This window comes from Antrostomus carolinensis, unplaced genomic scaffold (genome assembly GCF_000700745.2).
Source record: "Antrostomus carolinensis isolate BGI_N321 unplaced genomic scaffold, ASM70074v2 scaffold17456, whole genome shotgun sequence".
NCBI classification, from domain to species: domain Eukaryota; kingdom Metazoa; phylum Chordata; class Aves; order Caprimulgiformes; family Caprimulgidae; genus Antrostomus; species Antrostomus carolinensis.
Genome location: NW_010319993.1, coordinates 1,969 through 13,142, shown reverse-complemented (window position 1 = coordinate 13,142; position 11,174 = coordinate 1,969). Strand labels below are relative to the sequence as shown.

Genomic DNA, 11,174 nt, shown 5'->3' with positions numbered 1-11,174 from the left:
GAGGAAATACATGTGGTTCACTTGTTTTTAATAAGCAACAAACGAGTACACTAAAGTGCACAAAGGAAAGAATTCCACCTCGTTGAAACAACCACCGTCACCTGCAGTCCCATTATTTGGACATGAATATCCACATCTCCCCTGTCCTCCCAACTTAAGTTTCTGTAAAATATTCACTGCCTGCTTTGTTGAATTTTAGATACAAATCAACACTGTTTTTAAACAGCAGATTTATTCAACAAACCACTAGATTTTACAGATTTATCAGGTTGCCCTATACATAAATGTTTGTTACAAGAATGTAATTTTTTTTCATTTTGATGCAGAACACTTTCAAAGCAGAGGAAGTCTGATTTATTTTAAGTAATGTAATCTCAAGTTTCTTACCTTAATTCCAAAGTTGTGCAGTTGTCGGGCTGCTGCTAATCCTGCTGCACCAGCCCCAACAATAAACACAGATTTCTAAAAAATAATTTAAAAAAATGTAAATAAATAAAAATAGTTAGAACTAAAATATAAATTAGCATTGTGTCTTGGTTTTTGCTAGGGTAGGGTTAACTTATTTTTCTTCTTGCTAAAGTAAAAAAATACATGTAGGTTTCAGAAGTCTAGGCTCTCCTGTCCTCTAAAGTAACCAGTGGTAACTTTTAAAGATGATGGTAGAGAAAAGATCAATTGTAGCTTTGAAAATAGTTACAATTTTTAAGCACTTTAAAAGCAGATGTCTCAATTTCTTTTCATGGAAACAGCTGAAGTTGTCAAAATCTAACTGAGTAACAAAATCTAACTGGGGTTGTCAGACAAGAAATACACTTACCTGGTAACTATTTCAATCACAAATTGGGTTGACTGGTAAAAACTATTTTATTAACTAAAAACATTCATAAAAATGCATAAACACATGCATAAAAACTGCAAACATAAATCAACTTAAAATTTCTAGGAGATATCCCAGTACAGAATACATTAATTTGATATATTTCTGTGTGCTGTCAAGCAAATTGCTTGTCATAAATATGTGCCCTTTAATCATAGTTCTTGCAAACCAATATACAATAGGAGTGTCCTCACTTGCAGAAGCAGAGGTGGATGCCAAGGTTAAGCCATGAGAAGAATCTAAGTGTACTGTGTATTTTTCAGACAGTTCCCATCCATCTGAAAAGCTCGTAAGAAGCACAAATCCACAGGACTCAATTCCATGGATTTTAGTGGGAATAAAAACCTTGCTGGGAAAAGTCTCGTGTCTGTGGTTTCCATAACCATTGAAGGCAGATGAGAACAGTGAAAAACATGCAATGAGTTTGCTTTTAGATGTAATATTTACATAAACAATTGGGATCACAGGTAATGAGCAAGAAATCCAGAACCAAAAATATATGACACGTGCCATGTAGTTTTAGAGCACTAATAACATAGGGGTTATTGCAGCAACTTACATTGTGATATTCCTTAGGAAGAAGATACTGGTCAGGACTGACTGATAAAATCCCTGTATTAATTAGTCCTTTCCTTGTCATAAAATAAAGTATCCTCTCCATTTCCTGTACACAACGAATACGCACAAGCCCCCGAACAATGATATGATGGATACATTTTTGAGGGGTAAGAGCTTCCTGCAAAGGAGAAACAAAAGAACAGAAAGTTTTGATTATCTAATATTCAATTTTTCATACACTTACATTATAATTGATGGTAAACCAGATGGTAAAAATTAACCATTAATTAGGTTTCTGAGAGCATTTGAAAAGGAAATTTTGTGGAAGTTTCTTGCTAGCCAGCTTTACACAGTAAGGTAAATTTACTTATCTTTAAACAATTTACTAAGATAGGTTAACATGGAATAAAAGCAAATGAGTCTACAAGATACTCTTGCAAACTCCAGAGCGTGCTCCCATTAGTACAGGAATGGTATTGAAATGCACATCTGATCCCAACATGAATCTACCTGGTGGCCACACTCACAATGACATTCCAGTAAAATCCATTCCAAAATGGCATTCCAAATAAAACAAAATAGATTAATATCAAAAACCTTCACATAAATACAGACATCAGTATCTGGAAGCTTCAGGATGTGAAATTCCAGCACCTCCACTGAAGGCAGTGCCAGAGTGAGCATAAGTAAAAAGACAATCACTTCCCTGTCCAACAGTTACATGAAAAAAAATAATTCATAAAGCACCCACAAACATTGTTTAGAAATGTTCAAGTGTCCCTGTAAAAGTTAATAGCTGGAAAGACTCAGCAGAGGTTTAATACTTTTAAAACTTTTATAATTTACTGCAAAAGAAGCTCCTAGGCATTAAAAACTCAAAAACCCCACAAAAACCAAACAGAAAAAACAAACCCAGACAATCTTAGAATGGATTTTCCAAAGGACAGAAGCAATTTTTCTGGTGCATAAGGAGATGTCTAAGAAGAGAATCCAGTCCTTAAGAAGAGAGTCCACATGACAAAAAAGTAGCTATTATTTGTAAACAAATTACCTATTAGCAACTCTTACCTTGCAGTTTGTGTACCACAGAGCCAAAATCAGGTTTCTCAAAGCCAAGTACATGGTAGGGTCTCGTGAATATTCTGGGAACTCATAGAGCTCATCCAGTTCCATGACATCTGGCCTCACACAAAGTGCTTTCCCACATTCATTGGGCTGGTAAAAAGGCTGGAAATACTTGTTCATGCCTGCAACTGAATAAAGAAACACCAAGAACTAGTCAAATTCCATCATATCTTCATCACATCCTCTTCCCTCTAAGACAATCCACTGACCTCAGTCAGATAAACAAGTAACAAAGTTTTCCAGCCTCTAGCCACCTTCAGAACAATTTCATTTATATTGCTCTCCCCTCTCCTACCCTTTAGGCTCTGCACGATTAATTATTGTCCTGCTACCTGATGGGTATGTCTTGGACCTATCAGAGCTTAATTTTGTCAGAGAAACAGTAGGTGCTCTTGAATGCCATGATGAATCCAACAAGGAACAGAATCTAGACTCAAGTCTAAGGTCTAGCATCACTGTACAGACCCACGCAGTCCCCTGAACTCCTTTCATCTTCAACTCCCAATACTGCCCGGAGTGGGTCGTAACTAAAAGTACCCATCCACGTGCAGTATTGGTAGCTCTATGTAATGAAGTTTTCTGTTTGTTAAGCAGATAAACATCTGTTGAATAGATAAGCAGATTTATTTTCAGCACCTAAGGAGAGCAAAGTCTGCTAAGATGACACAGAAGCTGAACTTTCCTCAAAGCACTCTCTCTGAGATGATTATGGGAATCCTGAAGTACCTTCCTCCATACCTGACCTATTCTGCAGGTCCGTACTCCCAGCCTGTCAGTCTCAGAGCTGACATTAGTGAAAAAAATTAACCTAAATAGAATCTGAGTGCCTTAAGAAATCAAATCCTTTTCTCCAAAGCCCCAAAGATCCACATTAAACTAGCAGAATCGTGTTTTGTTTTGATAAATCTTCATTTCTTTAAGAACTCAAACAATCTTGAAGTACCCACATGTTAATTTCCCATTTCTATAAACAAATGACAGCTGGTAAACAAAAAGCCTGTGCAGCCTGTGCTTGCTCCCTAAGGAAATGCCATCCAAAATGTATTACCTTTAGCTTACAAATAAGTAAATTGCATCCAAGAAGTAGAGAGGCAGTCACCAAGAGTGTGTATTAGTGCTGAGAACAGAACCGGTATTTCTGAATCGGGAACATTATGTGCCTTATAAACTGAGTTATAGGAAAAAATTTATTACACCTATTTAAGCAACAGAGCCCTGCAGATGGCCCTTACCAGTCAAATTAGGCACGTTCTTTAAGTGCTCTAACTTCACAAGGTTGGATTCACCAGGTAACCGATTAGTGCTGGTACAGGATGGACTCATGCCCACGCAGTCGGGATAATATGCAGCTAGAAAGGGAGCTGCCACACTGTCTTTCAGCAAAGGAGGGAGTATGAGCATGGAGTACCACCAATGGTCTGAAACTTCAGCCACTCTCTGGCCAAGCGGAGAAGTGAAGGAAAGAGGGGAGAAGAGAACACGTCAGTACTTTGAAAAACGTTGGAAAATGAATCAAGTCCCCCCTCCCTCCAAAACTGAGACCAAAAAGCACTAGCAGTACCAATCTCAGAATTGCAAGTCATAAAGACATTTTTCTCTCCCTCTTTCCCCTTCCTCAGCCTGACACAGAAAACCTGTAGCATTAACCTGTTCCTCAGAAACGGAGCTGAAACTTCACAAACTCCACCCACGTGGAAAGCAAACAGATGAGACATGGCCATGGCAACACATCTGTGCCTTATCGGGCCCTTTATAAAACATTTACAGTTGTTTATGCATCCAGAAATCTGAACTTAAGAAAGTCTAGGCTGACTAACTGATCAATTTAATTTAGATTCTGCTGTCCCCTTCAAAGACCTTCTAAAACCCTCACCAACACTAATGATTCAGCCTTAATTTACAAATCAAAAATGCATTAAGGAAACAAAACCACAAAGCTTCTACGAGAGTCAACAATAAGCTTGAAGGTGTTTCCTGGGATAGAGGTATCTCAGGTACACTTGCCAACATTGGGTTGTTGAACATCAGATCATACTAAATCTGAAACACAGAGTTACGTGACCATAAACCCAGTGAAACACCAACCTACATCAAGTCTAGTTTTGTATGAGGGACAGGAGAGAGAAAACACTGATGTTCTGATGTTCTCTTACAGCCTTCAAAAAGAGGAGACTAGCTTGACTAAAGATAGAAACCACCTGAAAGACAGGGAAATTTCAGGATGGGGAATTTCATTTGAAAGCTGGAAACTGAATACTGTTTTGCCTGATCAAAAATGAGAATTAGGAGTAATCCTGAAATCACAGGCCAGAGCTCAAAGACACCACGAACCACCTGAAAGCTAAATTGGGATGCTAAGGGAAAAGAGGGAAGAGATGAGAAAGTAGAAGGCCCTAGGCTCTGTTGCAAATAGTGTCTGACAGTTTCCTGAGCAAAATGCATAAATTGCTGCCATAATTGGCCAGAAGACCAAGAAAAGGAAAGAAATATGCCATGCTTCAAGACTGCTTTCATATTTTAGGACAAATGAGGAGGAACAGCCACTACTCACCAAGTCCTCAGGCATGGAACACTGGTCTGAGCCCTCAGTCTGAAAGAAAAGCAAATGGTATCAGAGCTATTACAACAAAAAGTAAATATGAAACTAAGTAATTTGGCCATGGCATAGTTCCTTAAACTTAAAAACCAAACAAAAAATGTACTAGCGTTAGCCTTCTGCAGCAGAGATGATTATATTAGTAAGAATAAATAATAGAAAAATGCATAGTTAAAAACACAACACACCATAAAGCCAAAACGCCCCAGAAAATGCTTCTCATTTGTTCAATTAAATAGTTTCTACTGATCAGACATTAAAATATATATTTGATTGCATGAAATTTAGTGGAACACTGAAACAAATAAATGGGGGGAAAAAAAAAAAAGAATTTTATAGAAAAATTCTGGAAAGATTCAACATTTCCCACAGTCTCTTCCAGTCTAGACTATAAAATGTTTCTCATTTATTTTAAGAGGATCTTTATCACAAAGTTTCAAGATTAAATGTTGACCCTTCTGATTTACATATGGTCAGTAATTTCATGTTATGTTTTTAACTATATAGATTCTATGGCACTATAAGGATTCTTTCAAATTTCAGGAGTTATCTTCACACCAAAGCTGGAAGTTTTCATGTGTAAATCCCCAAGACAAACTCACTAGAAATTACTAAAAGCCCACTGAGCTTTTCAAATGCTTTATTCAATAATGAAGGATGTCTAAACAAAAGCAAAGTAAACATTTTGGTGTATGTCTCTTTTGTACATGCTGACAATCCTTCCACAGCTTCAGAATGAAGGATTTTACAATTGACTGTGCAGAGAAAGAGTATTCCAGATACTTCTTTCTTGATATTTCCACTCAGGAAACAAAAAGTCCACGAAGCATGTAGACCTGTCACCGTGCAGCTCTCCAGGCTGTCAGAAAATTGGTTTGGCATTAGGAACATTAAGGAGCAAACAAGAAGAAATTAACGTCTGCAAGCAAGAAAAATCAACTTGTTGATAGTTTCAATATGAGCAAAAATCTTCTGTGTTACCTTGGTGGAATTGTTCAGTTTCATACCACATCTGTAGGTTTTTGCTATTTGAGGTGTCAGCTGGATTTCCTTTGTCAGCTGCCGCCATTTACCACAGTCTGGCTTTGTGCACTGCACCTACAAGTCAAAAAACAAACATGTTTTGACTTGTTGCTGTCTGATTACAGATAAGATTAATGAAGCACAACTAACCAATTAGAAAGAAGGGAGATGTGAGGAAGCTGTCAAATTTAATTGTTGAATTCATTCTCCTGTAATCCTCAAGGTTGTAAGAAAGACATTTGGTGTACAGAAACCTTGTGCCCATCTCCCATAAGACGGAATTTCTCCACAGAACATAACTCCAAAATTAATTCAACACCCAATTACTATGGTCTTCAGTGGGTTCTGCAAGCACTACTGCAAAAACAAGTTGTTCACCACTTCAAAAACAACAACAACAAAAAACCAGCACCACCACCAAACTTCCTTCCAGTCCAGTTTCTCTTCTGCTGTCTTTACTAGGGAAATAGAAAATCTGTTTTGGAAGTCTTTCACACTTGTACTTTCCTATAGGTGGCACGTTCCCTTTTCCCCGCCAAGTCTTATTCTACTTGAACATCACACATCTTAGCTGTTCCTTCACTGAAAAAGCAACAGAAGGTTGTTCTTTGTGGGTTGTGGAGAAGGTCTCCAACAACAGAGGAGCTGATCAGAACTATTATCTTGAGCTTTTCCACAGTCCTCTAATGCCAGAAAATCCTACAAAAACTCAGCTGATCCACTGCTTGAACATAAAATATCAGAAACTCACATCAGAACATCACATTAAAATATACCCTATTGAATAAATCACTCTCCATCTTACCCAGTAAGGGAGCTGTTGATCAGCCATGAAGGCTTTTGGACTGGGCTCACTTTTACCATTACTTGTCCAAATCCTTTTCCAGGCAGTGTATTTCTCATAACCATCTTTATGGCTAAGAAGAAAATGAAAAGAACACAGCAAGCAGTCATAAAATTGAATATCTAGTTCATTTCAAGCAACAGCAGTTATTCTAAAATTAAACATTTTATAAAAGGATAAAAGATATAAGGCTGTAGAGAGTCCTATTTTTTTCCTATTAAAAAATGAGAAAGTCATGGTTCTTAAAATAGCAATCAATTGCATCCTGACCACTACGTCCTCTTGATCATGAGCACACTTCCTGGTATCTAACATCTGGACTGAGTCACAGGTACTGCTGAGCACAAATGCTGCAAAAATCTTGGTAGAGCTGGACTCAGCTCCCACTCAAATGGGAAGGGGCTTGGAGCTGAAAACACTCTGTGAGCCTGACCAGTCCACAGTCACTGAACTCCAAGAGTTAAATCTGCTCACTGATTTGATGTCACAAGAGAGGTGAGGTCTCCCAAACTCCCCTTGTAAAGTAAATTTGCTTTATAAAAGGAAAATAGATTTATTTAGATTAATTGCATTTAGTTAAAATTCTCTGATGTTGTTTTAAAAAAGATAAAACTGCACACACAAACCAGCCTGCCTAAAGTAACCATTTTTGGTCATGCTGCTGTTTAAGTTGATTACAACACCTGCAGTTTTAGCACCAATATCTAAGCCTCACTTTGAATAAAGCAATCACAGAGGACGAGTCTTTGTGTTATCTTTATGTACATGATGTTTCAACAGTTGTTAATGCCTGACAGATTTTAATAAGCATTGAAAAGGCACAACCTTAATTTGCAAATCTACCTTCGGTAATAGTGGTCAAAACATTCATTGCAGAAGTGTTCCCCACAGGAAAGATGATACCATCTAGATGTATACCCATTTTTAGCACATCTGTAATGCAGGAGACATAGAAATAGTTTAAAAATACATTTAGAAAAAAGCTTTCTACTGACAGTAGCACATCCTAGAACGTGAACAAAACGTTCAGGACAAGCCAGGGCTTTACAAGAAGGCCGACTTGCACAAGGCACTGCAGTCATACAAGTAACAATAAGATCATTTCAATTGTCTCAAAACATTTCCAGTTTAGAAACTAAGCAACACCAGATGCAAAGGAGGCAGAACGTACACAATGTGCAGTTTTATAGTTGGTCTGGCTTCCAGCAACCTCCTGCTAACAATGGTCAGCTGAGCCTGGCTTTAATACCCTTTAAGCAGACGTTTCCTGAACATGAAATACATTTGCTCTTACAATCTGTGCTGTGACACACTAAACGTTTTGCAGATGTAGAAGAAGGCAAAGTCCCTCTCCATAGGAACTTCACAGCTCCTTTACTTTGTTCCATTTTGTTCTGATTTTAGTGCAGGGGTGGGAGGGATCATTTAAATTAGTATTTTTCTTGTATGTGTCAATTGATTCATAAATCATTACAACATCTCATCCCCAGAAGAACTGATAAAATTATAAAGACAAATCTGACCACAAAACAGATGTTGCCGATTTTTTTCACGCGACTGAGTTGGCTGCGATTTTAACCCAATGAGAGAAAACCCTGAGGAAGCAGTTACACATTCTGGGCATTTGTTCTTTATTATGTTCAGAAAGAAGTATCTATTAGCAAAGATTATATTCATCAGACAAAGCAATCGCTCTTCACTTAGAAAAGTCTCATTAAACTCAATGAAATGGTGCAAGATAAATGCAGGAGGTCAAAAGCAGTGACCTAACCTACTAACTGAAATAGCTAGCCATGAAATGATCTCATTGCAAGTAAATAATGTTGAAAGTATGTACTTGGGAGGTGGGGTGGAAATAAATAAAAAATTAAAATAACAATTCAAAAAGATGACTAAGCAGTATCTATTGTTTCCTAAATAAAAACCATAATATCACCAGTGCTGACCTCTTAGGTGCTCATTTCCCCTACAAGTCTCTTATGCAGCTGCTGAAACACTCGCCTTTCCTATGACAACATCTAGAACACACTGACCTCAAGCCACCAAAGAACACTCCACCTATAGATAACTAAATGAAGCACTAAACTATTTTGTGTCATTGGAAAATAAATAAAACAAGGAGAGTTTGTCTCAATGAACCAGGGAGGGAGGAATGCTACATAATTACAGTCTGCCTACTGCATGATGAGGTCTAATGTGTTGCTTATTATAGATACACCTTGCCAGGATCAGGTGCTCAGTACCTCCAGAGTCAGAATGCAGAAGGACTTGGGTCAGTGCACAGAAAGCCACGAACAACTTGAAAACAAAGAGTTCAAATAAGTACGACTGTCTCCCAAGACCTAAAATTTCAAGGTCAGAATCTCACTTCAGACTGCAAAGCACTTCAATGAAAGAGCAATAAAGACTTTCTGCAGTAGATGAGTTTCATTTTGCTTCTTGAAATCAAGTTTAGCTTCCTCAGATTACACTCATAGGCACTCAGTTTCACAAAAGCAAGGCATGTTCCAGACGACACTATTAATAACATAAATAAGGGTATTCTAAAGATAGTCTATATCTGAATTAGCAGCTTGCACGGTAGAAAGTTATCCATAACAGGAATAGCTTTTGACACTTGCCTGGCATCTTAAGACTCATTATTACCTTTTGATTCTCCCTCTACATTTAGAAACAAGGGGATTTTTCAGAGTATAGTTAGGATCCTACAGCTGCCAGTTTAGAAAAGTCCACAGAAAATGCAAATAAAAAGAACCAAACCTTTCAGCTGCACTGGCAAAGCAAACGGGACATGTTGCAGTGCATCCAGCTTTTTCACATTTTCTGTATTTCTTCTCTGATGCTTCATCATCATCATCTGCTGCTTCAGCCACTTTCTTCTTCACCTAACAAAGAATAGCTGAAATCTGACCAGAAATGACACAAATCCATCTTCTACAAAATGGCATTCAGACACATGGTTAAAATGGTACTAATGAAAATTTTGGTGTCTAGTATGAGATAGCTGCAGCATGAAACAGCTGTCAAAGTAGGTCAGTTCTTCTAAAAAAAACCCCAACAAAAAAAAAACAAAAACAAAAAACAAAAAAACAAACCACCCCTCCCCCCCCAAAAAAATAAACAAACCAGGAAGGCTGGAAATATCATTTAAAGCTAAAAATGTCTAACTGATGCCATCAAAGACATTATAAGCAAAGCTTCCAGTTTAAATCATATTTTAAGCTCCGTCACACGCTAATGAATCAAGCCTCATACGTTCACTGTATTTCTCCTTCAGAAAAAGAAAAATCTCTTCTTCACATACTTAATGATATTAATTGGTGGCAATCTTATCTACACCTCAAATAAATTATTAGAGTAGGCTTGGGGCTTTTTTTAGACCCCAGATACCAAATGTCTCTCCTGGGCCTCAAAGGTACTGTGTATTGTGTTGTTTCAGGCCTCTGTCTGGATGGGCACACAGCTGTGTCTGGCTGTACAGAAATCTGTGGTTGTATTTTTAACACATCAAATATTTACAGGTTATATTGAGCACTTATCTTTTCTGAGTATTGTTCACTAATGAGACACCTGCCTGCTTACTCACAGAAGTAACTAATTTTCCCTTTCTCTGGGTAAGTACTCCAAGTCCTAACTTATTCACAATGTAACCCACTTTCTTTATAAATGTCAAGAGAAAATACAACATACCAGAGTACAAACCCATGTGGTTTTAAATGATTATAAATACCTGTCTTCCAGAACTCCTCAGAGGAAGGTTGTCTGGAGACTGGTCTGAAGAACATGCCTTTTTTTTCGTTCGTACTCTGCCAGTTGACATTGTATCACAGATCTAAAAAAATAATAATAATAAAAAAAAAAAAAGGTAGGCAGTAGTTTAGAAAAAAAATTCAATTGCTTGACTTTGCAGAGCTGTCTAATCACCTGGGCAGTACAGCCACTCAAAATACTACTTTTCTCAGAGTTACCTAGGTAAGAATCTGTTTAGCTCAACTATTAATTCAGGAGGAAAATGAGGCATTACGGGAAAGGAACAATACTACTATTTTAAACTAAATTCGGAGTTAAGATTAGATCCTTGAGTACATCTTGACAGACTGTTCCAGATCAGCATAGCCTGGATTTCAATAATCTGATTTTCATGACGTGAA

At 37.6% G+C, this 11,174-nt stretch overlaps 1 protein-coding gene across 2 annotated transcripts in view; it reads right to left on the bottom strand.

The window, feature by feature from the left end:
* Nucleotides 1-10,843, bottom strand: part of KDM1B (lysine demethylase 1B) — a 23,267-nt gene extending 12,424 nt beyond the window's left edge. Inside the window, exons 1-10 of one of the 2 annotated variants that reach the window (XM_010169472.1) lie at nucleotides 10,754-10,843; nucleotides 9,784-9,908; nucleotides 7,867-7,956; nucleotides 6,985-7,096; nucleotides 6,138-6,254; nucleotides 5,112-5,150; nucleotides 3,793-3,997; nucleotides 2,504-2,688; nucleotides 1,437-1,613; nucleotides 388-462 (exon numbers count right to left, since the gene is read on the bottom strand). In XM_010169472.1, coding sequence (XP_010167774.1) covers nucleotides 388-462; nucleotides 1,437-1,613; nucleotides 2,504-2,688; nucleotides 3,793-3,997; nucleotides 5,112-5,150; nucleotides 6,138-6,254; nucleotides 6,985-7,096; nucleotides 7,867-7,956; nucleotides 9,784-9,908; nucleotides 10,754-10,843 — 1,215 coding nt within the window. The remainder of the gene's footprint in view (nucleotides 1-387; nucleotides 463-1,436; nucleotides 1,614-2,503; nucleotides 2,689-3,792; nucleotides 3,998-5,111; nucleotides 5,151-6,137; nucleotides 6,255-6,984; nucleotides 7,097-7,866; nucleotides 7,957-9,783; nucleotides 9,909-10,753) is intronic. The other variant, XM_010169473.1, reaches the window with a different exon arrangement.
* Nucleotides 10,844-11,174: the final 331 nt, after the last annotated feature.